Source organism: Calypte anna, chromosome 2 (assembly GCF_003957555.1).
Source record: "Calypte anna isolate BGI_N300 chromosome 2, bCalAnn1_v1.p, whole genome shotgun sequence".
NCBI classification, from domain to species: Eukaryota; Metazoa; Chordata; class Aves; order Apodiformes; family Trochilidae; genus Calypte; species Calypte anna.
The window spans coordinates 142,738,607-142,766,533 of record NC_044245.1 but is presented as its reverse complement, the minus strand read 5'-3'; the positions used below and the strand labels follow the sequence as shown (position 1 = coordinate 142,766,533).

At 38.8% G+C, this 27,927-nt stretch overlaps 1 protein-coding gene across 1 annotated transcript in view; it reads left to right on the top strand.

Moving 5' to 3' along the window:
* Nucleotides 1–22,603, top strand: part of KCNQ3 (potassium voltage-gated channel subfamily Q member 3) — a 189,727-nt gene extending 167,124 nt beyond the window's left edge. Inside the window, exons 9-15 of the mRNA XM_030445250.1 lie at nucleotides 1,071–1,097; nucleotides 11,024–11,211; nucleotides 12,213–12,315; nucleotides 14,763–14,894; nucleotides 18,595–18,693; nucleotides 20,712–20,796; nucleotides 21,699–22,603. Coding sequence (XP_030301110.1) covers nucleotides 1,071–1,097; nucleotides 11,024–11,211; nucleotides 12,213–12,315; nucleotides 14,763–14,894; nucleotides 18,595–18,693; nucleotides 20,712–20,796; nucleotides 21,699–22,439 — 1,375 coding nt within the window. The 3' untranslated portion in view covers nucleotides 22,440–22,603. The remainder of the gene's footprint in view (nucleotides 1–1,070; nucleotides 1,098–11,023; nucleotides 11,212–12,212; nucleotides 12,316–14,762; nucleotides 14,895–18,594; nucleotides 18,694–20,711; nucleotides 20,797–21,698) is intronic.
* The last annotated feature ends 5,324 nt before the right edge of the window (nucleotides 22,604–27,927 follow it).

Genomic DNA, 27,927 nt, shown 5'->3' with positions numbered 1-27,927 from the left:
ACAGCCCAAGCATGTTTAAAACTGCGTACCACTGCAACTAGGAACTGAAGGAAACTTTTTATGGCAGTTGGGGTCATGATTTTTTTCAGTCACTGCTTCTGAGTTCAGTGGAAAGAATTCCATAATTAAAGACTTAATTGAGACTTAACAAACACACATATGTCTGTGGATATAAGCCTGTCTGATTCTCACTTTTCTTGCTTATCTACCAGACACTTTCCTCTCCCTGAGTTCTTAACATTTTAAAATGTTGGCCCAGTGAAAGCCAAGACTTTTAACTGCAGACTACCAGCTGCTAATAATGGGCATTAGTTACCCAAGTAATTCAAACTTTCATTCTGGACTTGCTGTAATGCCTCATTCTGACAAATAATGCCCTTGAACTACTCAGCTCAAGCAGAGGTCTCCACATGTAAGTTGTGCTCACTGCAGATCCAGCTGTTGCTCAAAACATTTCAGACTTCTGCCTTTATGAAGGGCAAATAAAAAATACTAACTCTTTCTTTGCTTTATTCACAATATATTACTTTAGAATATAGTTCACTTCGGTCAAAGAGGAAATCTCTAAGAAAAACATCACAGGTATTTAATTAAGGCTCAGTACTTTCCTTTCCTTTGTCCTTTTTCAGTCTCTATCTATTCCCTCATTAGCCATTATAAATTAAGTTCTAGGAGGTTTCTTGACCTCAGTTGTTTTTTTCAGAGAATAACTTAGACCTTGCCTGGAGTCTAGCATCACTACTGGGATTTCAAGCTTTTTCATTGTATATTCTTCTGTTATTCAGATTTGACTTGAAATTTAATAGGTCGGAGAGAGGGCAAGGAAGATCACTTGTCACAAAAAACTAGACTTCCAGTTTAAGTAGCACAGACTGATTTCAGGAACCTATAGCACTGTCTTTGCTTTGTGGCTAGTCGAAAATGTAGCTTTTATTCTGCTGTCATTTTTGGTCTCAGAACCAAAGAGGTGCAAGCCAGTAACAACAACAGATTCAAAATGTCTGTTTAAAAAATCTGCTGAATTTTTTCTCTCCTTGCTTTCTTGTAATGCTTCCTCTCTTCTATAAAAGGAAAGAGCAATTGGATGGTACTGCCAGGTATGTAACTGCCATTATTAAAGCCTTTTTTAATATATTATTAGAGGATGCAGGTTAAATGGTTCTTTGTGGATACACGGGCTGTGAACCTAACCATGGTACTAACATCACAGGTAGTCACTGAAGATTATTAACCAATTCAGTTCCTAATTGCTTGCTTTTTTTTTCCAATTTAACAGCACAGCTAAAATGCTAACTGTACAAATACAGTGTTGCTTGCTGATTGTATGTAAACAGCTTTACTGTTCATTATAATTAATTGCAGTCTATATTTCTCCTAATACATGGTACAGAGCCAAGGCTTAGCATCCAGGTTATTCTGGAGTGAATTTATAGTTCTGCTTCATGTTATTGTTTGTCAGTCCTGTATAGAGCAATATTGCTGTGTAAGGGATCAAATCTGCAGAATTCACCATGTGTAAAGATTTCTTTATGATAAATACTCGGAAGGATGGCTAAAACAGATCAGTAGGATAGTCCATCTCTCTGGCAGGACTAAAAAAGTTACATTAGGTTTGAGGCCTTGGTCCCACTCCTGCTGAAACAGATGGGAAAGCTCCCAGTCTCTTTGGGGAATTTACAAGGAAATAGAACAAAGGAATCATCTATCCTAATGATGCCCAGTTACTGAAGAATTCAACAGAGACACCGTTGCCAGTCACCCTGCAAGGTTAGAAACGTAAATGATATATTTATGCACTCCAGCTAAGCTGCAGATTCAAAATCACATAAAATAATTCAACCTCTTAGGTCAAAAATGTGAACTACTTAAAGCTAAATTGCTATAAATGTGTCACCCTATAAATGAATAGGGTGACATTCATATAAATGAATGCTATAAATGAAAGTCAATAGCAATTAAAGGATAAATAGTTCCACGGACTCACGCTGAAGCTATTTCCATTTGCATCCTCATTTATAGTGCAGTGAAAAAGAGTAAGAATTGTAGCAAACTTTGGAAACTGTTAGTCAGAGTGCAGCCCTGGTCCTGATGAAAAGTTATCTTTTATTTCTTTTTCTTTTTTAAACATTTCATGCAGCACGTGACAGCTGCAATAGAGGAAGCTGAAAAAAACAGGCTCAGACTTGTTCTCCTATGATTTTTGGGGCTGCAAACCTCCTTTAACAAAAGAAAAACCTATCACAAATTTTTCATATGATCTAGGCAAGAGTTGTAGTGCTGAATTATTGGGAAAAGATTACTTCCTATTCCAGACACCCTCATCATGAGATAATCCAATAATTTTAGCCATCTCCAGAGTTGACAGCAGCTGAATTTTGGTCTTTAATATGTAGAAGAGAGTTAAGAGCTGTAACTCCATACCTTGAGCAAAAAATGTGTTCTGACTCAGATGCAGCAGCAGTAAAAAATTAGGAAAATGAATGAATGCTGCAGTTTGGTGTTGGTCACAGCTCCCCTGGAGAAGTTGCTGCACCTGTTCAATGACAGAATACTTAATGGAGATGCTTCTGAGTTACTGCATCTTTCAGGCCTGTAGAAGAAGCCATTTTATGTTGAAGCACAGGAGTAAAGACTGCAAAGTATGACTCACAGCTCAAAATCTTTAAAACTGTAATCCCAAGGCTCCTAGTTCTATCTGGATATATCTTGCTTTTATGTTGTTACGTATGTTATAACCCTCAGGAAACCTGCATTGGAGAATTCCTGTTAGCAGGAATGTGTTTGTGGAAACAGGCATTCAGTAAAGGGGTTGCAAAATTGTGCAGGTAAACAGAAAAATGATGGTGTTTGTGGGAGCATCTACTGACTTCAGTAGACATGGGACTGAGCTATAAAATCTGGTTGTTTTGACAGTCACATCTCCCATCTCTCATAAAACTCCTCATAAAACTCTTATTTAAAGACCAGATAATTTAAAAAAATCCTATTCCTTGTACAGCAATTTGGTGCAGAAAGTATTACTAGTACTCCACTTCAATTTGCATTTAAAGCTGTGTTGAAATAAATGAGCAATAATGGTCCTAGTGGAGAGAACAGCCTACAAGCACCCTCAGTCTCCAGGTTCTTGCATTAGTTAAGCTCTTAATGGCAAAGTTCTGGTAATAAACTGCACTTTCTGAACAGGTGTTAATAAAGGAGACAGAATTGATCCAACACCTTCCCAGAAGAGTCAGAAAGTTTGACTAGTTAATAAACTAAAAATGAGGCTTGGCTGTGGGAAAATTTGAGGATGGGTGGTGGTTTCAGTGGCAGGGCTTCTATTCTGTGATGCAAAAGCTCTTAGAAATTCTACATTAGAAGTGCTGAACTATGGGACAGATCCTTCTAGGATTTCTCCTTGGAAGTAGAAGCTGACATCACAACAAAGTCACTGCTAGATGCAGCTCCTTGTTCTTAGACCATTTGGGAAAAACCCAGGGAAGAAAACAGTGAAGAAGAGTCAGAAGCTGGATCCCCAAGGCAAGGGTTCAGGGAAAGACTTGGGATGGTAGAAAGCCAATTAAAGGTTGCCAGCAGTCCGAGGCTGTACTGAAGCTCCCTTTAAACTAAAACTGTGAAGATGAGAGATATGATGAAAAGCATCTTGGAGTCCCCCTGAGCTAGACAGCAGCCTGGCTCCTGTAAGCAGTGAAATGGTACACGTGGTGCTGCTCTGCTAGGAACAGCTATTTCCCTACATGTCTTCTATTCTGCCCCAAAAGAGGAGGAGCTGGGAAGTGTACTATTTATTGCTTGATGGTGGGGAGTTTACTGACTTAATACGAGACATGCCACAGGCTTTTTCTTCCTTAATCAATATCTTAAACTACCAGCTCATGAAATCTGAGATAGCAATTGCTCTTCTGAATGTATTGCAAAGCCTTTTCATCTGTTCAGCTCCCAAGAATCAAGGTGTGTGAGAAAGATATATTAATATATCATTTCTGCTGGAGTGAATGTTGGGTGATTGACCTAGTTTTCCCAGCCTCTAAGATGGACTTTTGCTGGATGGACAAATTATTTATTTTGAACTGACTTTTTATGTCTATGTTTGAGAAAGTTATCGTGGGCCTGATTTTTCAGCACTGTTAGTGTATGAGTTTTGAATCACTTCCGTGTGCAGACACATTACCAAAAGTATCTTGCTCTTTATCAGCATTGTGCAGCTATAGAACCTGACATCAGGAGAACATTTTCATTCTTAGATCTATTATTATGGGATTGTAAAAAGACACTCATCTCTGTTTCCTTATTTCTCAAAACTAAATAATATTTCTCTGCCTTTAAAAAGTTGGTTAAAATTTTTTCAGTGCCAGAATTGCTACTAGTCTTTCCTATTATGTTAGTATGAACAAATGCATATAATGTGGTGCATTTTTGTATTGCCAGTACTAACAGCATAATGAAAATAAAATCATATTTGCAAGGTAGATAATTCCACTCTCAGCATTTCTTCTTAATGCGTCTGCCCAAAACAGGAAGGGGTAAAAAGCCACTCTGATCTGCACACTCCATTAACTACAAATGAAAGGCTGTTCCCATTTTTTTCATAGAGCTTTTCATGGGTAACCATTAACGTCTCATCTTAATAACTTTTCTTCACTTTACAGTAATGTCATGATTAGTAGGGAGTCATTCTTTGGATCAAGCCTCACAAGAAAACTTAGGTATATACATTCAAGTAACAATTGAGCCTTACTCTTTTCATATTTCTTGCATGCCATTCTCTGCCTGCACTTTCTGTTTTACTGAAGTAGTTCATCCAATCACCATAAAAAATAAGGGGGGGATAAGAGCGAAAAGTTATTTAAACCTTAAAAGAAACTTGCATGACCTTGCAGATATTCACTGTTCTGCTGTTCAGAAAACATGGGATCTATCCTGGCTCTGCCAATGATCTGCTTAGAAACAAGTACTATTCTCTGTTTTTTTAGAATGGGAATGATACTTGCCTACTCTGAAAATCATTTAGAAATATACTGTGAGAAAAAGATACTAGAAGAGCTAAGTACCATTCTTTATTCAGTCCCAATCTTGCCAACACAAATTCATACAACTCACTTTGCATTTGAGTTCAGTGGAACAACATCTCTGCATGTGTATTAACAGGTTCTGTTTCAGCAAATGGAAAACAAGTTGATTCTTTTGAACATCTGGATAAAGTTAGAGACCTACTGAAATACTGTGGTGAACTGTGACCTAAGATGTGGGGCAAGAACTCTTATCTTCCTGCAAAGAAAGATAAAAATATTTCAGGAATCTGAAAGACTACATTTTCAGAAATACTAATATTTTGACTGAATTGTTAAGCATTTTATTCTGTCTCACACAGATATTTTCCTATCATTCACCCCTAGCTCATTGTTCTCATTCCCACTTCATTCCACAAACATGAAATCACCAGCACACAACTCAGCTCTTCAATTTTGGAACAATTGCTACTGAAACACTCTGATTTTTCACTGGATAATTGGCCCATGCAAACCAGTCAAGAGACATTGATTTTGCAGTTTGGTTTAACTTTCTAGTAGTTGATAAATGGAGCTACATTCACTGCAACATATAGTGGGTCAACATTCATATTGTTTCTTCCTATGTTGCTGGATGTATCTGTTGGTGAAAAATATCTATTCTGTTTTCACAAAGAATTGAATTTGGAGAACTTAGATTTTTCTTCCCATGGGTTTGTGTGACTTTTTTTTTTTTTTTTAACCCATTTCCAATCACTTTAGAAAGTGTGGATGAAAAGAGAGGCTGAGAAAAAAATGCCTTTAGTGGGCTTGAGGGCTCTTTCTGAAGAACATCAAAGTTGAGCAAAGTTAGTCTTCATGTTTCTGGGCAATTAATCTGGATGGTAGGTGAGTTTGGGTTAAGAGTTATGCCTACAATTAAATACCAATAAGGACATACACAACCAAAAAGTGTGAAAGTTGGTTGGCTTGAAGGGGATGTTTTCCTCCTCAGACATCAGGAACTTGCAAGTTTACACCTCAAGATTCAGGGTGCATAGTACTTTTCAAGTGAGCACATTATTTGTTTAGAAGTTACAGTCAATTATTTTGAGACTGAACCTAATTTTGAGTTCATCAGTTTAGAAAACAATGTTACTTGATTTTCTTATAAGGTAAAGCTGACTGATGAAAGTTCAGAAGTACCTCGGAAAAGCAAAATTTTCTGTTTTACATTAAGAAAACACATGATCTCTGAGGTCAGCTGAATGTATTCAGGGCAGGATTCATGGCTGTCCTCATTCTTGATTATTGCACCTCTGTGTTAGGTGATAATAGTAAATGCATGGAAGAGAGCTGTGTTTGATTCACTGTTAGCATTAATTCATTCTTCTTCTTCTCATACATGTACCATTTGTTTATGAAACTTCAATAATAGGCAAAGCCCAGAGAGGAGAGTATCTGGTTTGCATGGTGGGATGTAACTGCATTATTTCCTTGCATGACTGTTTCTGGAGAAGTATTTCTAGTGCAGTGGTTCCCACTCTTTATTCTGAGCAAAGTTAAAATATCTGCTGCTGAAGGCATCCATCTCTTATGTATTCAGCCACCCAATTCATCCCTCAGATTTTCCAAAATAATTCCCATTGCTCTTGGGGAGCACAGTCTGAGAGGTGAATTGTTCTGTACTCAGGAAATTTTCAAGACAAACTGTCTGCACTTCTGCCTTCCTTCCTTGGTGGTCGTCAATATTGACCACAGAATTAAGGAGTTCTCATACTGGGACAACAAAGACAAAAACTTTGAGAAAATTTTTATTCCACCACAAGGGAGAGGATGCAATAGACTGCAGACAACCAATGGAAATGTATTCAAGCTAGTCAAGGAAATTACTCGACAATTCCAATAGCATATTTGGGGTGCATTTGAATCCCTTCAGTTACTGGGATTACACCAGAAGTTAGGGATAATATTTTATCTAATGTAAGGAGGCAAAAATAAGTGAAACCACTGTCCCAAGGAGAGGTAGAGTAGCAAGCATCAGTAGGAAAAGTCTGGAATACAGGCAGTAGTGCATGACCCTGTGGGTGGGAACCACTGTCCTAGCCACTCTCATGAAGGATGATGTGATCTGCGCATGCTTCATACTCTGAGACTGAGCCATGCGCATGCTGGTTTAATGAAGGAGATTGTGTCATGAGAACAAATGTTTCCTAAGTCTTTTTAAAAAGCACAGTGAAAACAAAAACCCCAGCAGACCCAGATTTCATCCCTTGGAAATGAGAGTAAAGTCCATTTTTTTCTCTGATGACAGCTGGTCATTATCTGGAAAGAAGCTTGGGTTTTGTTTTGGTTTGGTTTGGGTTTTTTTGTATACAACATACTGTTGAATTTTTTCGTGTGAAACTGATGAATTATTTGCTGATGATTCTACTGCTCTGGCTGCCTGGATACGAAAACAATTGTCTGTATTTATTGCATAAAAATACTGTTATGAATCTGAATGTTACTTTAAGGGTTACTCATATGAATGCAATTAATGAGGAAAGCTTCAGATCAGGTAATTGTAGCTTAGCCCAGGGACTTACTAAGTGACTTCTCATCTACATCTTTCTCTAGTCAATGACAGGAGACAGGTTCCCCAGCTGTAAAATCATCCCTAAGTGAAATGCAACCCTGCACTCTGAAGGACCCTGGGTTATAGAAAGGGGTCTAAAGACAAATCTTAAAACATTTAACTTTCTAAATAGCTTAAGACAGATGAATTCCAGCTCCTAAATCTAAGATGTTGAGCACCAGTACTGGGACAACAGTTTGTTCCTAAACTGACACTTATCAACGGGGAAAGCTGAGAAACTTTCCAGAAAGGGAATTTGGAAAATGCTTTTGGTTTAAGTTATCTACCTGAAACCCCTTCCTCAGCAAAGCAAAAAGAAACGAAACAAAACAAAAGAGTCCACAAATGATTGTGCCTATGTGTGCAGTGTAAACATCACTGCAAGTAAGGAAGGCAGTTATTAGAGGAGTTTTAACCTGCAGACTTTGGGAGATCTGAATATGGAGTTTGAAGGACCGAGCAAGTTTCTGGAGAGAAAGTCAGAGACCATATTAATGACAACTCTGTTCCTCTAAAATAACATCAAACTGCTATTTATCAACAATAGGAATCTGCTGTCTTACCTATTTTTCTATTTCTTCATCTTTCAGGTTCTCTGCCTTAAACATTTTCTTCTCTTGAGCACTGCTCTTTAGTATTACTAAACCTAATCTTATGACATTTAATATATTGTTCAAAGCCAATGTGTATTATGTGACTGCCTCTAGCCTTACTATTTGAGGAACTCACCTTACTATTTGAAATCATTCGATTTCATCCTAGGAGCTTCAATCTCATCCTGGAGGGTCTTGAACCACAATGATCAATCATGAAGTCCTGAAGAATAAGTGGACTCAGTCTCCCCTAACATTTGAGATTTCTCTACTATTGGTGATCTGTTAATCCCCTCACCAAGAAAAGCTGATCTCCACAGCAAGCTGTACATGAAGAATACAAATTCCACAAAAATGCTGTAGAGTTAAGACATCCTTCTTGCAAAGCCATGGCCAGTGAAAGAACAGAGAGTGACAGTGATGCAGAAAAGATATCACAGGATACTCCCTATCCTCGTAGAACACAGAGTACATGTTTCAGCCCTGCACTCACCGTCAGTTTTACCTTTAGAGCACCTTGATGGATCAGTCAGATCAAGATTCTTACCCAAAAGCAAGCATTGTGGGAACCACTTGTTAAACAAGTGCTTAAGACTGAGCATGAGACTGCCCTGTGGTGACTACTTTGCCACAGATATTCAATAGGTAACATCTAATATTTTTCAACGAAGAAACAACAAAAAAACAATCCCTTATTTTTATGCTCTATACATTTGTCTATGTCTGTATGTGTTTCCTTATGCCATGAATTCCACAGGAAATTAGTAGGGCCAAGTCAGGGTAATATTGGTAGCATTCACTTAGCCTGTTATAGTTTTCACACAAATCCATGCTTTTATCTTCTTGTATCAGTCCTTCTTCTGCCTTCAGTCCTATTGATGCTGATATAGTTGGACTAGCTGTGTGTCTCCTTACTCACACCAGTCCTTCCTAGCATCCACTTCTGTACTTGCACACACATACACACTTCATACATGTGGTACCAGGGCAAATATCTGAATTCATTAGTCTACAGATACTGCAGTCACAAATATTATCATGTTGTCAACAAGAAAATTTAGAAGGCCTGAAAAAACATCCTATGCAAAACCTTAGTGCTTAGGTCTTTTGTGACAGGGAAGCCTTTATTTCATTACCTTCTGGGTCAAAGATATGTCAATCAGAAACAGATTGTGGCAAATTCATATAAAAAAAACAACAGCCAAAAAAACCCAACAACAACAACAACAAAAAAGCATGCTGCAAACTGCAGTATCCCTACTAGAGTCAGCACTCTTATGAAAACTGCAAAATCATTAAAACTAAATGCATCTCACCTCTATCATTCTAGGAGGAATGTCCTAAGAACTTCCATTTTAGAGGATGCTGCTACAGAGAGAACTCTGAAACAGAAATAGATCCTACTCTCAAAGGCACCAATGGCACCAGAAATGCCAGAACTCAAAAATAATCCATCTCACCAAAATAACTCCTTAAATACAGAATAAATAGTTCTGTGATTTCAAGCCTTCAAGTGCAATATGTGCACACAAGTCGTTGTCCACTATATCCTTGCATGGTGGAGCTTCCCCATGCTTGTCCCTCCTTGCCAACAAGTTTACTGGCTTAAGCTGAGCTGCACAGATGCCTCTCTGTATACCTATGAAATCTTTTTCTTCTGATCACCACTGCTGTCCATCCTTCAGCTCTGCTCCTATCTGTGGCTCTCAGATTCCTGATTGCTGGACTGGCTGCCTCTCTCTCCCCACTCACCCTGCCTGCCCCTCTTTGAAGAGTCTCTTAACCATGTCTGCTCAATTCATCTCCCCCCAGAGATGTCCACCACTGCAACATTGAGGAAAAGGTTAAAAGACAGGGTTTCTTTCCATGGCATAGCCTTATATTTTTAAACAAATACACAGATGACAAATATTTAAGCAGCAAAGTGAACAAGCAAATCAAATAATTATACCATCTTTCTCTAATAAAGTGTTCAGAGCATGTTTAAGCTCTTAAGCTAACAAATTAATTCTGTGTTGCTCTTTAGTGCAGTTAGTAATTGCCTTTAAGTCATCAGGCTGTCAGAAGGGTTGCTGATACTGATAAGGTGGCAAGAAGATGCAGTTCTAGGCATATGTCACTGAAGGGAAAATTACTTTGGTCAGTAAATCTGTAAGTGCAAAGCATCTTGGATTTCTTGCATCTTGACAGTGCAAGGAATCATTGGAGCTAAAAATTATGTCAGTCTCCTACAATTCTTCTGGGGTCACCTCAGTTGCTAGTGTAGTGAGATGGCTGAAAGGTAATGGTGGAGAGAACTGCCTTACCATGTACCTAGTAATTGCTTGGCAATGCCTTTCCAGTGCTTTACTGAGAATTTATTTGGTTCAAAGCACATCTGACTTCCTTTCAATCCTGGCTCTGCATTTGCATTATTCATTTAATAGCCTGCCATGGACCTAGTAGCTAAAGCACTGAACAGGAGAGGCCAAGCATCCTTATCATTAGACAATGTAATTGCCTCACCAGTGCTGTTTCTTAGATTTCTTAGTAAATCTAATGCTTCAGACATGCTGCTGAAGCTGAAGCATTGTGATACATTATGTAGAGAAGATAGCGAGACCCTCTGGTAACATTTTCAGCATCAATATGAAAAAAAAGCTCATAAAATTTCATCAATTATGCATGGACCTTAGCTGTTGCTTACAAAGATGTTGATGTATGGTAGCCCCAGCAGTGTCCTTGTATACAATATATTTATTTAGCCCATTATATACTTAAAGCATCATGAAAACAAGTTATACGTGTACAAAGGAGGAAAATGATTACTTTTGCTTATTTTGTAGCCAAAAGCTGGGTCTCTTGGATCGGGTTCGTGGTACCAATACTAAAGGAAAGCTATTTACCCCTCTGAATGTAGATGCCATTGAAGAAAGTCCTTCAAAAGAGCCTAAGAATGTTGTCTTGAATAATAAGGAGCGTTTTCGCACAGCATTCCGAATGAAAGCGTACGCCTTTTGGCAGAGCTCAGAAGGTAGCCCATCTGTGTTGATTCCTTTCAATCCATCCCCTATTCTTCCCATTTTACTTTGTTCTGCATATTCTGTTGAAGGTTTGTAACTTTCAGGGCCAAGCACGGCTGGTCCCTGGTTTTATATTGCACTTTTGAGAAAGCTCCAGAAAATGAATGCTGGAGTCCAGGCAACACAGTGCCTGAAATAAGGCAATGGCCCTGCCAACCCAGCAGCCAGTTTGGGAAATAGTCAGTGGTGTGGTCAAACTATTTGACCTGGAACAGGAGGGAGCATTGGGCAGAGATGTTATACTAAGGTAGCTCCCTCCTAGACTGCAGCCAGTCCTGCAGGGCTTGTGTCCAGGCTTCTCAAATATCTGCTTGCTGCAATCTCTTAAAACCTTGTTTTCTAGAGTCAAAGGCTGCTTCCCTCCCACTGTCCCTAAGACTGCTGCCTCTCAGCAGGTTTCTGTTTGGTGTCTGTGCATCACAGGACGTTTTTCCTCTCAGCTTCCCTGGGCATGTATTTTCCTCTTATTATTTAAAGTGTCTCAATGATCTGTAAATAACAATTTTTTTCCTTTAATGTGCCACCAGGCATCAGTGCATGCTGGGCAAACTACCATGGACATAGTCTGGGTGTCCACACTGGGAACTTGGTTATCCTCTTCTACACAGCTCCAGTAGTGCAAGTAGGAGGAGAACTGGGCCTGTAGTTCTATGCCTGTTTTAAACTTACGTAAAATAATTCTGGCAAGTAATTACCACTGTAAAATGTCCTAAGAGTGGAAATCTATAAATCCATTGGAAAGGAAGTTTCAGAATTTCTGGAATCTGAGAGGAGATCCCTCAATGTGGGAAATCATGAATGCCCTTTCACAAGCTGACCAGAGAAAGAGGACCCTGCAAGATGATCCTTTAATAAATGACACTTACTTTATGTAGTGTTTTAGTTAGCCAAAGCATCCTCCAAACATTGCATGGGCAGATGTTCATTCAGCTTTTTTTGACCTTCTTTGCAGATGCAGGAACAGGGGAACCCATGGCAGAAGAGAGAGGAGACAGTGGTGACTTCCTTATGGAAGACATGATCCCCACATTCAAGACAGCCATCCGAGCTGTCAGGTAAAAGTCTCTGATACTTCTCAATTCTTTGCTTTGACTTTGAATGCTTTTGCTTCAGAAAATCACCTTACTATGTTACTACATGTTGATCCATTGTTGCTGTTATTACTTGTGTTTTAAATGCAATAGATTAGGTAATTCTGGATATTTTGAAAAGCACAGACAGACTCTATTTGAAGTCCTCTTTGAAAATATCCAGAAAGGAAAATGTATTTCAGTAACATTGACTGTGCCATTTTTGCAAGATATGTAATAAGTATATTTATTATATAAGTATATTTATATATTGTATGCAGTTCTGCATTAAAATATGCTATGAATATAGTATCTTGTTCTATTTAGTGCTTACAGTATTTATGTGAAACTGGAGTTTTTGCTTAGCAATAAAACCTGAGCCAACTCAACTCTTTTTAATTCACAATTTTATGAGTGTACAATATATTTTTCAGTTGTTATATCTTAATAGATAATAAGGGCTCCATTTCAGAAGTCTTCAGCTTGTAAGATGTCACTTTTATTTTCATATCACAAGAGATATTCCCTTGGGTTAGAAAACTGCTAGTAAATCTTGATACTGTACTTAGCACATCAAGAACATAGTATTCATTCACTGATGTCCTGTTACTCCTCTACTCAATATTTTTTACTCTCTTCCCTCAAAAAATGCCCTCATGGGAAAATAGCTCTTCTTTCATTGCAGTTGCTTTTTGTTCCAGAAGTTGTTATATGTTGGCCAGGAAGTTCCTTCCTTCCAGGTGAAATACTGCAAGTCTGGAGTGCCCTAAAATTATTTTTTTAGAAAAACTTCAAGGAAAATGGTTATAAGAATATAAGCATATACTTACAAGTGTGTAGCCATAATATATATATATCTTCCTGGTTCTTTTCCAGTTGGGTGCAGGAGAACCTGTCATTAAAAATTCCAAGTTGTCTGAAGTCAGCTGAAAGCCATGTCCCACAGGTTATTCTCATGGTACCCATGGCTGCTTCCCACCTTCTGGAAGTTTCTTCATCCCTATTTTCTCCACAGCTTTCCCTTTCTTTCCCTGGTATCTGCTTGCTTTCAAATACAAACTATACATATTCCAGTTTCCCAGCCCCACCTCCATGAAGTGTGCTGTTATTACCTTTGGAAAACTTCATTTCCCACATCCTGTGAAAATATAATTGATACATGTAATTTTCCTTTAAATCAATCATGAGCCAGGCTTTTTTTTTTTATTTCTTGTATTATTTACACAGACCCTGAATGCTAATTCAGAATTATTTCAGACAAAATGCTTAATAGGTTTTCAAGGTGATTTTAAATTCAAATTACTATTATTGTGATTCCTATTCTTCATTTGTGGGGTTTTTTTAAGTATAGTTTTGCTGTTATCATATATAATTTCATTATAAAAATTATAATTTTGAAATTTTAAAAGATTTATATGCAACAGATTAAGAACTCAAAAACCCTTAAGAAGTCATAATAGAACTATCTTTGCTAAATGAAAGTTTATACAGATTAAAAACGCCCACAAACCTTGAATAAGTAGGACAGAATCTTAAAAAACAACAGTGATTCCCCACTTGAGACCAGTAAGAACATGTAAACTCTAGTGAGAAAGAAAACCCTTGAATCCCAGGTCTAAGACAGATTAAAGAAAGAAAATGCTTTTCATTCTTTATGTATGTTTCTTTTCTATTTGCCAAGAAGAGAAATATTTTACCAAGATATGACACTGTAAACTGATTTATAAAGAAAAAAAGATGGAGAAAAGAATGCTGAATAGTTTTCTAGTGCTCTGACCAGCACTGATCCTTGTTAGAAGAATTCTGTTATGAATTACTGGGTCATTAAAAAAAAATAATATAAATTTATTATTACTATTATTATTATAATTATAACAGCAACAATGTTGTACTGCTGCTTTTTCAAGGACATTTGAGGTAGTTCTATCACTTTTTCTTTTCACCACATTTTGAACTGCTGCCGACTTCTTAACTTCCACATTTTTATCTGATTTTCATATCCTATCCAAAACACTGGGTGCAAAATGCAAACAATTTAGCACTGTAGATCCAATAGATTACCTTCATAATAGGGTGAATGAAAAAAAAAGTGGCTCCAAGTTTACAGCTTGAAAATCTCCTGTGACTTCTGATGTTCAATATCTAATTCCTGAGCCTGCAGCTTTGAACTATTTCTAGTTATGATAGTGCTGAAAAAATACATTTTGTGTGTATGATTTGTTTTAGCCTATTAATAATGAAGAGCCAAATATTACATATTTACTAATGTGGAATGGTGTTAGAGAGGCCCTGCTTATGTTTTCTTGTCTTGTTTTGAATATGCTCAATTTCCAAACATCCCTAGTTGTTCGTCAATTATTTGATAAAATTGCAAATTATCATTATGGAATTTAAACAAGAAGTTAGTAATTTTTTTTCTGTTCATGATGCAGAATACTACAGTTTCGTCTTTACAAAAAAAAATTCAAGGAGACTTTGAGGCCTTATGATGTAAAGGATGTGATAGAGCAATACTCAGCAGGGCATCTTGATATGCTTTCCAGAATAAAGTATCTTCAGGCAAGGTAAGAATCCTCTGGTAAATGGGGAAACTGTAGCCATCCTAGCAAAATAAAATCATAGTTGCCCTATTTGCCTGAAAGACCACCCAGAAGCTATGTCTTTGCACAGTGAAAGCCTTTTCCTCAAAGAATAAAGGCAAGTGAGGAGCTAGCAAGGGTAGCTGTAGAGAAACAAGATAAACCAGGTGCCTTGAGTTGCCAAAGAGTGGGTGTGAGTCCACCTGTGCCTGGTTAGGGCAGGCCCCCTATTACCGGGGGCCAATAAAGGTGGGACACACAGCCACAGAGAGAAGCTAAGCTCAGCTCACTCTTGTGCAAGGCAATGGAGAGGCCAGCAGCTCGTCGAGCCCCAGGAGCAAGAAAGGCTCCTCCCGCTACGGGTAACTGCAGCAGAGGAGACCACTTACAAAGAAAATGGAGTAAAATAATCTTGTCAATTTTCTTGCTTATTGCCTTATTTGATTAGGGTCAAGTTTCTCCTCTTTCTGCATGAGTTTTTCTTCTTTTCTTTGGGCTGGATTCTCTGCTGACCTCTAACTGATGAAACATCATATACATGTGCAAAAATATGCCAGACAGAAGGCCTTACATCCCCTTCACTCAGGTGTATATTGTCCTATATGAAAAAATTGAATTTTCAGGCCCTGGTGACCCTTCAGATGCAATTTGCTCCCACAGTTGTTTCCTCACAGAATTGGTACATCCTGATGTGCTTTCGAGGCATGTCTGCAAAATTTTATGATGCTTGCACCCTGAAACATGTGGCAGGTCAGAGTTTGAGCTAGTAGGCTTGGCTGGGTCCATGTGTATATGTGTGTAGCTGTATTTTTTTGAGTCTCAGCACAGCATTTTCCACATTCCCTGAGCCCCCCAGTCACCCTGAACAGCAAAATGCCACTCAGATACAACCTTGATTTCTCAGAAGAAGGAGCTGATCAAGTGCATAAAACATGATTGTTACTCAATAAAATGATCTCTGCATCACACAAGCTTGGATTTCAATGTGGCAATATCTTTTTGGGCTCAGGAAGTTGAAGAGTGCTCATGGTGTTAGAAACCTACACCATATCTATGGTGGGGTCTATAAACCTTATACTGGAGGTCCTTCTTTTACCTGAGACCAAGGTGCTCTGTGAATTTTGGACAGCAGAGCACCTCTCAGATACTTGCTTGAGTTTTAGCAGCAGTAAAGATGCCTGACATGATTAGGCTCAGCTCAGCCAATGGTTATGTCAGATGAAACAGGGTGAAAATCAGAGCACAGCCTCAGCCTTGCAATATTCAACCCAGTGGTTTCAGGCCCCAGTACAAAGAATCACCAGTAGTGAAGGAACCACAGAATTCCAGAAGCCATTTTGCATGTATCCAGGGGAGAACTTTTTAGAGGTCTTTGAATAAAAACCCATAACCCTGGCAAACCATGTGAGATTCCTTTTATGATTAAGAGAGAACCAGTCAACATAAATCATGGAATTTATGACAAAATTAACCCCTGCTTAATCTATATGTCTTTATTTGATCAGAGATGATCCTTTACTCACCCCAGTTTTTCTTCACTGTCTTGACTAGATCTCCAATAATTATAATTGGACAACACCAGGGAGGTGACGATAACTCATTGTGTCCATGAACAGAGAGATGCCACAGGACTTTAATGAGACATTAACTGACAGTCCATCAACACTCAAACAATTAGCAAATATCAACCTTGCTTTGTGAGGTTTCAAAATCCCATGGGGCATCATGCAATGTATCTGCATGGTTTGTCTGATAATAAAGATAAATGCTCCCTGGGCTAGTGCTGGCTGCTGACAAGCAAGTTTGGTGTCTGGGCCAAATAAACAGAGGTTTTCTTGCATCTGAGCAGTTGGATATTACAAAAGACAGAATATATTGACAGAGCTAAAGAGTGGAACTAAATATGCTGGAGCATCCCAAACAATACTTCTGGTGTTGTTCCAAATAAAATGCCACCTAGGGGTCTTTGTAAAGCTTCATTTATAGTTATATTTTTTTTAACCCCAAAGGATTAGTAGCTTAAAAAATACGTATTACCCATAATTAGGCACAATAAAGTTAGAAAATAATTGGTTTATTAAGAGTATAAAAAATTACTACTCTTTGCCAAATTCTGATTTTCACTATCCAGCAGACGACCTGATAAGTCTCTCCTGATGTTTTTAGGAGAAGCAGCTTTTTTGACAATCACACTATAGAATCATAGAATCATAGAATCATAGAATCATAGAATAGGCTGGGTTGGAAGGGACCTCAGAGATCATCGAGTCCAACCCTTGATCAACTACCGCCACAGTCACTAGACTATGGCACTGAGTGCCATATCGAGTCGCTTTTTAAATGTCTCCAGGGACGAAGAGTCCACCACCTCCCCAGGCAGCCCATTCCAATGTCTGATCACCCTTTCCGTGAAAAAATTCTTTCTAATATCCAATCTGAACTTCCCCCGGCACAATTTAAGACCATGCCCTCTTGTCTTACTGAGGGTTGCCTGGGAAAAGAGACCAACCCCTGCCTGGCTCCATCCTCCTTTCAGGTAGTTGTAGAGAGCAATGAGGTCTCCCCTGAGCCTCCTCTTCTTCAGGCTGAACAGCCCCAGCTCCCTCAGCCTCTCCTCATAGGATCTGTGTTCGAGTCCCTTCACCAACTTGGTTGCCCTCCTTTGGACCTGTTCGAGGACCTCAATATCCTTCTTGAACTGAGGGGCCCAGAACTGAACACAGTACTCAAGGTGTGGCCTTACCAGGGCTGAGTATAGGGGCAGAATCACCTCCTTGGACCTGCTGGTGACGCTGTTTCTGATACATGCCAGGATGCCATTGGCCTTCTTGGCCACTTGGACATACTGCTGGCTCATGTTCAGCTTCCTGTCAATCCAGACTCCCAGGTCCCTTTCTGCCTGGCTGCTCTCCAACCACTCTGTGCCCAGCCTGGAGCTCCCCATGGGGTTGTTGTGGCCAAAGTGCAGGACCCGGCACTTGGCTGTGTTGAAGCTCATCCCATTGGAGTCAGCCCATCTCTCCAGTCTGTCCAGGTCCCTCTGCAGAATCCTCCTGCCTTCCAGCTGATCAACACTTCTCCCCAGCTTGGTGTCATCAGCAAACTTGCTGATGATGGACTCAATCCCCTCATCCAAGTCATCAATGAAGATATTGAACAGGACTGGGCCCAGCACTGATCCCTGGGGGACACCGCTGGTGACCGGCCGCCAACTGGAAGCAGCCCCATTCAGTACCGGCCCTCTGGGCCCGGTACTGGGCCCGGCTCTCCAGCCAATTCTTAACCCAGTGCAGAGTACGCTTGTCCAAGCTGTGGGCAGCCAGCTTTCTCAGGAGGATGCTGTGGGAGACGGTGTCGAAGGCCTTGCTGAAGTCCAGATAGACCACATCCACAGCCTTCCCCTCATCCACCATATGTAGTGCCTTTGAAGAAAATGAAGTCAGGTATTTTGGAAATCACAAATTTTATAAACAGAGAGCTAAATAGTAACTTGATTATCAGATAATTACAATTATTTGTATTGATTGTGAACCCAGAAGAGAAAAAATGCATCGTGACCCTCAATTTATCACCAAACCAAAATGTGCTCCTCTTTCAAATTTTTGCTACTGTTTCCTGCAGCATTTCCTGTCATGGATTGGCATACAGAGATGGACTTACACAGTTGCACTTTTCTTTTTTTCAGAGTAGATATGATTTTTACACCTGGACCTCCATCTACTCCCAAGCATAAGAAATCCCAAAAGGGAGGAGCTTTTTCTTACCCTTCACAACAGTCTCCCAGGTGAATTTTTTATGCCTTGTTATTGCTACAGACCAAAACAGAAATAAAAGGTTCATTCATAGCAATAAGCATACCTCTCCTTCATCCAGCCAGTACACTGTTATGATGCTGAGAGGATTTGCTGCTACAAGACATATAAATGTAAATGTTGAGCCAGAAAGATGCTAACTTCCTGAAAAACAATTTATTGTGGGAATATAAACTTAATGTCTTCTTAGTTGCCTAGCTCAGCTTCTCCACAGTTTGGAAATGTGATTTTACATGAAGAGCATACACGTGAATACTTATATGCTGAATTTCTAACATTCAACCCAGTTAAAACTCAGTAAAAATCACCAATAGTTTGATGGCAAACCAGGTATTTTCCTGAAGTGAAACAAGTTTCGGTATAGCCCTCACCAAACGGCAAACTCAGAGTTTCAAAGATGCTGCTTTTAAACAGTGTTTGGTGAAAATTGATGAAAATACATTGTAATACCAGGATTTTTGGTATGAAACATATATTGTGTTTTATATATTGTGTTATTGTGTTTCTGGTAGCAAGAATTCAATAGGAAATGACATTTTTTCTTTTATTTACAACTGTGCATCTGTCAGCAATTACCCATCACAAGACCATCGACCATCTGTCTCAAAGATGCTATGGTGCCCAGAGTGAATGGTGTTGGGGTACAGAAAGTAAACTAACTTGGCTCTATTTGGTTTGTCCCACCCAGTGAAAAATCTAAAAACATGTAAATGTGAATACAGAGACCTGTATATATGGAAGATGCAATGATCATTTGGGAAACAATTAGATTACAGATTTTTGAATGAACTGGTACCAAATCTGACGTTTTAGATGAAGTTTCTGTTTTATTAAGATATATGCAAAACTAAATTTTTTTTTTGTCAGGAAGAGAACTGGACCTGGTAAAACAAATGTTTCAAGGTATATTTTTTCTAAATCATGTTAAAGAACAAGGGCTTAGAAACTGTTTTTCTAGGCTTTGACATAGGTTATGGAATGGTGTACTTTGAGGTTGGTTTGGAACCCTTTAGATGAACATTTAAGTTATCATTGAATGGTTTTGGTTGGAAGGGACCTAAATGATCATATAGTTCCAATCCCCAAGATGGGAAGGGACACCTTTCACTAGGTCAGGTTGCTTACAGGCCCATCCAACCTGGACTTGAACGCTTCCAGCAATGAGGTATCTACAAACTCGTTGGGCAGCCTGTACCAGTATCTCACCACCCTCACACTAAAGAATTTCTTCCTAATGTCAAACTGAAATTTACCCTCTTCCAGCTTAAAACCATTACCCTTTGTCCTATCACTACACACGCTTGTAAAAAGTCCCTCCCTACCTTTCCTGTAGGCTCCTTTCAGATACTGGAAGACTGTTGATAATGACCATTCCAGATTCCATGAAGTTATAAATCCAAGTTCTTTACTTAAGCAGAGATCATCTTCTTACCTCCTGAAATCCGTCCATTTGATGGGCAGGCAGTAGGAAATAACACAAAGGAAATTTTTTTTTAAAATCTCTTTTCAGCATTTCCATTCTTTGTCAGTTACTCTTAAATTTAACAAATCTGAGAAAAAAAACACAACACACTCAGCCTGGAAACAGATTCAGTCTTCAAATATGCTAATTAGGAAGAATTAGGCCACCTGTATACCCACTATCTAGACTATCTCAATGTTTTTCACAAAGCTGACACCATACCACCAAGTCTGAGCTTAATCTCATTTCCGTTTGAACATTTTGTTTACTTTTGGTTTTAGTTAATCTTTAATTTCAAACCAAAATAATTTTCAATAAAATCCAGCAATATATGTTTTAGAAATGCATTGGAATCACATAGACTTTTGCTTACATTTTTATGATAAATAACTGAATTTAATCTTTACTTAAATAGGGCTCCAAGGTACTATATGATTATAAAGCCAAGATTGTAATAATTATTTATAATGAAAATTACAATTATGCAAAGGAAATTTGAACACTAATAAAGCTATTAATTCCTTATAGAAATGAACCGTACGTAGCCAAAGCATCTACAACAGATACTGAAGACCAAAGTATGATGGGCAAATTTGTTAAAGTTGAACGACAGGTATGTACTTTCATTACAGAGATGGAGTCTGGGGAGCTTATACAGAAATTATAAAGCTAACATGAATTCTATATGAGTCTTTGACTGACCCAGGCAGATTTGTATTGTTGGTGATCAAGATTTACAGAGATCCTGTCCTAATCATTACAAAACTATACTGTTATTTTTTTGTGAAATAATTTAATTACCTAAGAAGTGTGCATTTTGAAAAGTGTTGAATGAAGATCAATTTGTATGGCAGCAAGACACTGACCATAATGTTTAGATGGAAAGTTTTCATTCCCTTAAACTCTGTGAGCACAACCTTATTTTGCAAGGTCTAGCAATGAAAAGTATTGCTGGGCCCTCTTTGTGCATCCTAAACTATTGCTTAGCAAGTCAAGGCACTCTCATTTGTAAATGCATAATGTAAGTAAGATAGAGGCAAGTGGCATTAGTTCACATAATTTCCTTTCATGGAATGTAAATGTTCAGGCACAAAGTACTATCTAAAGAAAAAGAAAATTAGTCCTGGTATTCAACCTTAATGTTGTGAGGCTGTTATGAGTTAGAGAATAAGTCTGTGTACAAAGGTAATCCTATATGCTGTAGCTTTTTACCACATGGAATAAAGACTTTGGTCACCCCATTTAGACTGCTGTTTCATGCTGGACTGCAAAATAGCCAGCAAATGCTAACAGGTTTTTTGACACAGTTTATAGGGCTGGGTCTTCTTAATCTGAGGTGGTTAGAGGATCAGATAGCATCCACAGCAGTCCAGCTTCCTAAGCAAAGTAATTACTGTTTTATAATTAGCTTCATGATTAATATAGATGGTAGCACATGATTGCTGGGGGCAGTGGAGTTGACTCTTTCATTGAAGAACTGACTTGAGACAACATCATAACATTTGTATTTTTCAGGTTAATGACATGGGGAGGAAACTGGATTTTCTTGTTGACATGCATATGCATCATATGGAACAGCTACAAATACAAGTTGCTGAGATAAGTCCAATGAAAGAAACTGCTTCTCCTGCAAAGGAGAAGAGAGAAGATAACAAGTATTCTGAATTAAAAACAATAATATATAAATATACTGAGCAGTGTGCTCATGAAACTCCTTTCAATTTCCAGCAGGTTCCAGTCAACAAAGTGAGTCCTTATGGTTTCTCAGCACATGGTCACACGACTCATTCCCAACCTTTATCATTAGGTGGGCAAAACTCTGCCAAACTGCAAGCTACTCCCTCCTCAACTTCATATGCAGAAAGGCCAACAGTTTTGCCTATTTTTAAATTAATGGACTCCCAGGTTAGCTACCACTCACAAGGAGACCTACAAAGCTCTTCCTCAGACAAGGTGTCTCCAAGGCAGAGAAGGAGCTTAACAAGAGACAGTGATACTCCATTATCCCTTCTCTCCGTCAACCATGAGGAACTTGAGCGCTCCCCAAGTGGCTTCAGTATCTCCCAAGAGAGAGATGACTTCCCCTTTGGCCCCAACGGGGGCTCCTCGGCGTGGATGAGAGAGAAGCGGTACCTGGCGGAGGGGGAAACGGACACAGACACCGACCCTTTCACACCGAGTGGTTCCATGCCTCTGTCTTCTACAGGAGATGGGATTTCAGATTCCATATGGACCCCATCAAATAAGCCAGTTTAAAAGTGCGTGTGGGGGCAAGTCACTGGTTGACTTCTCCATGTAATGTAAGCATACTTTGTATATCTCACTTACTCTACACCCAAAAGCTTACTGGCTCTGAACACCAATGGCTGCATAAGATGCATGTGATATTAGCGGTAGTCATTCTGCACCATTTCATCCAATTTACTAATGCAGTTTTTTTCATGCTACCAAAACTAAGGAGCTTAGTTTTGAGCATGGTTTGCATGACTTTGCCCTATATAAATGGTACAGCTGATTTCTTCTATGATGCATATCTATCTGATACTCTTCAGTACAACAATGGTGAATTGGTAACAGGCAAGAGATGGTGGTCCTTGCTACATTTTATTAACAGAGCAGCAAAGTAAAAATACTTTCAGGAGCAATATCCCTTGGTGGAAACAAAACATCTGAATCCATTTTGCAAGATAAGTATTTCAATCTCTAAACAAACTAGCAAGAATATCTAATACTCAAAGCAGGGAAGAATCTGAATCAAATTAAAATGACCTTACTGAAATAGTTTTGAGAACTAAATGTTTCTCATGTGATCTATTATACAAATACCCATGAAACACAATGTCAAAATGTAATTAAGCATAGAATTTAAAAATATCAAAGCCATCTCTTGGGATTGATCATGGGAATTTATTTATTTTAAAAATGTAAATATAAATCCCTCAAACCACTCTGAAAATCCACTAATTTTTATGAAGTTTCTGGAAAAGTGACTACAATAACATTTTGTAGAAAAACTTTTTCTCTGGCCATTTATTACTTATGGGGCCAAATTTTCTTTCTGTTCCAAAACCCAGGTTGTTTAGCATAGAGAATTCCAGGTTTATACACTCTGCTCTTTTATTGATTTATGTGCTGCTAAGTAAGCTGCATAATGTAACTGTGCCTCAATTTCCCAATCTGTTAATTAGGAGTTTTGCTTCCATACAAATACACAAGTTGTAAGGCTCAATTCACTAATAACTGCTAAGCACTCTGAGCTCCTCAGATGTGCAGAATATGGCTACTCTGCTTTTTGGGAGTTCCACATTGTGGGATGCTGCCAGGATCTGTTTCTGTCTGTTTACTGTTTCTCTTGGAAATGGACTGCTCCAAATGCCTGGATGAATGCCATATTTAAGATCCATGTACAAATAAATAAATAAATAAATGCCATTCTTGTCACCTGTCCCTGAGCAACAGAGGGATAACTATGGTCCATAGGCCTCAGCCAAATATTTTTCATGGGAACTGGAAATTATGTTGAAGGAGAGCAGGAAAACAATCCAGCCCACTGGGAACAGGGAAAAAATGAATCAAAGATCAGATCACACCACTACAGTGAGAATGAAGTATCTTTACAGCTAGTGAAATTAGCCTGTCCAAGTATCCTGAAGGATATAGCAGATTTCATCTGATGTCAGTCCAGATGTCCAACAAAATAGTGTCTATTTGATGTCAATTCCAATGGCTGTGCACTCTTTACAGCTGATTGAAAACTGATCAGTACAGTTGGTGAGCACAGGTTCAATAACCAAAGCATAAATCATCTTTCGGATGAGATTTATTTTGTCTTTAACTCAGTTATTCACAATGACCAAATTTCTCTACTGACTTCAGAAGGAGCAGGGGGTGACTTGCTTAAATGTCAGATGATCAAAGACACCCACAGTCAGTGGGAAGTCACCCCTACCTGACTGATTCAAGGTGCAATCTCTCTGCCATGGCTCGTGTCCACCTCCTGGTGAGAATGACCCATGTCACTCCACTGTGACAACATCACCATGGCTAGAGCACTAACCCAAAAAAGATACAAAGATTTGACCCATGTAAGGTGTTAGAATTTGAACTTTCTGTAGTGACTGCTTGGGTGATACTCCAGCTGCTCAACTGAGCATCTTTGGCACATTGCATCAGAGCACAAAAAAAGACACTTTACCAGGCTCCCCATCTGTAACTGAGTACTGCACAGGCCTGGACAGAGTGTACTTCAATGGAAGATCCCTCGTTGGGTTTTGCTCACTCTAATAAGCTTTGTGTTTGATTACTCAGTATCAATGATATCTCATAATAGTTATTCCATCCAGAGAGCTTCTGTTTTTTTCCAGATATAGGCACTGCCTTCATCTTCATTGTTTATTATCTATTTAAAGACACTTCTAAAGGATTAGCATCTTCTTATCTCATCTGCTTCCTCAGCTAAATCATGATCCATTCTGGGACAGATCTTTAGGGAGAACAAATTCGGTAATGCAGACCATTAAAGACTTTGAAAGCTGAGCTGAGTCCATGAAGATGTTATAAGACCAGTAACTATGGTGATGTGAGACACAATTATGGTAATTATTTAATTGAAAAAATAGCAATTGACCTAAAATGTAATCTCTATTTGGTGAGTTTCACTGCTAAACTTGAAAAGAGTAAAATCAGCTGACAAAAGTGTAATTCATTACAATTTGCCATATTGAGGAGAATTCTTTGGCCATCAGTGATTCATGGAAATACTTGTATTGCATCTGCTGCATTTCTAATACATATCTATGGCAACTCATAAGACTTAACCTTCAAATGACAAATGGATGAAAAGGAGTGAAAACTGATGTTGACATTGCTGGACTTCTGAAATTGGTGTAAATGTGCACTAGATAAGCCTGCTGCACTTCTCTTGTATGTCAAGTGTCTGGAATGCCTACTGATTTCATTTATGTTTGGCCCTTCTTAAAATACTTTCTAGATTCAAGCAATCAAAAATTAAGGCAGCCAAAAACCAAGTGAAGTCTGAGAAATTATGAATGTCTTTGACAGTGGTTATGCCATGCAGTTCCCTGCTCAATTTCCCCTCAAATTCTTTAGTTTAATTCTCTGATCTCTCTCATGCAAGGTCAAGTAAAGGGAATTTTTTCTCGGTGTTAAATCTAGCCGAAAATCTATAAACCACCTCATTATAAAGATATGTTGATTCCAAGATGAAATCCAAGAGAGCCTTAGATGAGTCTTCACCTGCATGTAGAGTGCAGCCCCAGAGGAAGCAGGATTTGGGCTGCCCTGCTCTGTGTACACACAGCAGCTGACCTGCCTTCAAGCCAGGATTCTTTATGGGCTCTAAGCAACAATTTACTATATGTAGCTTAAAGCCACCAGGTCAGGTGTTTGTAGTCACATGAATTATTTAATGATGTGCTAACTGGCCAGATAAAGTCTAACTCTTCTTAAAAGGCACCAGTGGTAAGATGAGAAAAATGCCCTGCAATGAACTTTCCTGAATCCTCTGGAAGATACCCAAGAAAAAGGTTATGACAGGTCTGTTTAGCTTCTTTTAATACTTAGTTTGTCTAACTCCTTTCTTTTCAGTGAAACCATTTCCTGGTCTGTTTAGAAGGGTGATCTGCTTTGCAGTTCTCTGCCTGCTAAATAATCTGGGTTAAAAATAGGGTGTGCATCAGTTCTGCTGTCTGTGCTGATAACAGATATGCATCAAGATGTCACCAACAAGGTGAGATCTGGAGCCTGTCCCTGATCTGGCATGTGCACACCAACCCTCAGATGTGTCTGCCATAGCTACTGGACAAAATTAAAATAAAGTATCTCTGGTTATTGGCCCTGGCAACATTTAAAAGCTCAGGACCTGTTTTGCCAAGTAGTTTTCCCCATTCAGGGAATCAGATATTCCCAAATTCATTTGAGAGAGGCATCTGGGTCAATAATACTGTTTGTACATGGAATGCATGAGGTTCACCCCTTCTTCCATTTGAATGGGATGTTTCAGTTGGGTCAGCTCTTCCTAGCATCCAGACTTACACTGACACTTGGTCTACATTAAAGATAATTAAGCCATGGAATCCACTCTTTGATGACACATAACTCCTACAAGTGACCAAGGTGTTTCTGGCCTTGAGATGTTTTTCTTGATGGGGAAGTGTAGGACTTTCCTTTGCTCTCCTTTAATCTAGTAAGAAACCTTCTCAAACTGATGCACTGGAGTCAGGATTGAGTCTCAATCTGCCTTTATTTATGAATTTCCCTGAGACAGACTTCACTGGTCTGCAGGTGATTTTCTTAGCGATGTTTTTATGCTGATTTTTTTAGGCACTAACAAATGACACATCTGCACATGTTTGAAAATGTGAATGTGTTTGCATTGTGTACCTTTCTTTGCAGCATTACTAATAACCAAGCTTCCTCACTTTAGGTTCAAACTGAGAATATTTCATTAAGGCAGAAGTAAATATTTATCTAAAGAATGCAGGTATAAAAGGTGTGATTTATGCTCTATTTAAGGAGTTGGTTCTTTAAAAAGCATCTAGTCAGGTAATGGATGTTGTCCTTGCCTTGAATCTTCCCTGCACTGAATTAATCAGTCTGGCTCCTATCAAAATAAAGGGGAATTCAACATGTGGAGACATTGACTGAAAAATACCTAAACAGACTTTGGCTCTATTTGCTCTGTTCTTTTCTGTAACTTTGCTGCATTGTTAAGGTTCAGAGTGGAAATAGTTTCAATTTCTTTGGCTTCAAATTGTGGCCCAGCAGCACAAAAAGTGATCCCCACCTGAACCCCTGTGTAGCAGGGCTGCTCACTTGTAGCCTTCAGGTGGGCACCATGGTCCACTCAGTTTGCAAGATCACAGCCTAAGGCAATCAGAAAATGCAGATTCTGGATCAAATTTGACCTTGCTGGTAGCACAGTTCTTGGAGCAGCATCCCATTTGCCCAGGTAAGAACTGGGTTTCTCCTGCCTAGTGGGAGAATGAGCTGGATCCTGATTCCTTGCACCCCACAGCCCCCTCACTAAGCTTTAGGTTCTAAAGAGCTGCAAACCTTATTTTTCTACAGCACCTCATGAATTTGTTGTGATACTGCTTTTCTTCAAGAGCTCAGTGGAATGTGGGTATTTACTTTTGGATGTTCAGAGGTGCTGAGTTAAGAAAAGGGCCATTTTCAAGTGTTTTTTTCTGGGCACTATGGGAATGAAGATCCTGGGTATCAACATTGCTTCTGATTATTTAGGCTATAATATTTGATACTTCCCAATTCAGCTTTTAGTAGCTTCCCTCTGAAGTTAAGTGAAGCAAAATACTGGAAGTGGGATCCTATTTCCATCCTTGAAAATATGCTGAGACTGAAGGTTACATGGCCAACTGCATTTTGTTTTCTAGTTATGGCATCTTATTATTACTAGTATTTGTGCCTTGCTCACTGAAATTTTCTCCATGCTACAAAGATGCTTTTCAGATTCTGGCTGACAAGGGAACACAACTTTTATACAAGTGGCCTTTAGTGCTCTTTATAATATTATTTATTGTAATTTTTAAACTGTATGTGTAATTTATATTCTGGCACTGTCCAATATTTGAACAACTTTACTATGTTTATTTCAATATATTATGCAAACAATCCTTCTTAACTGATTTTTTATGTTCTGTCTTTAAAAATGGCACCACTTATTAATAAATAGAAATTTCAATTATGATGTGGAGGAATTTCTTTC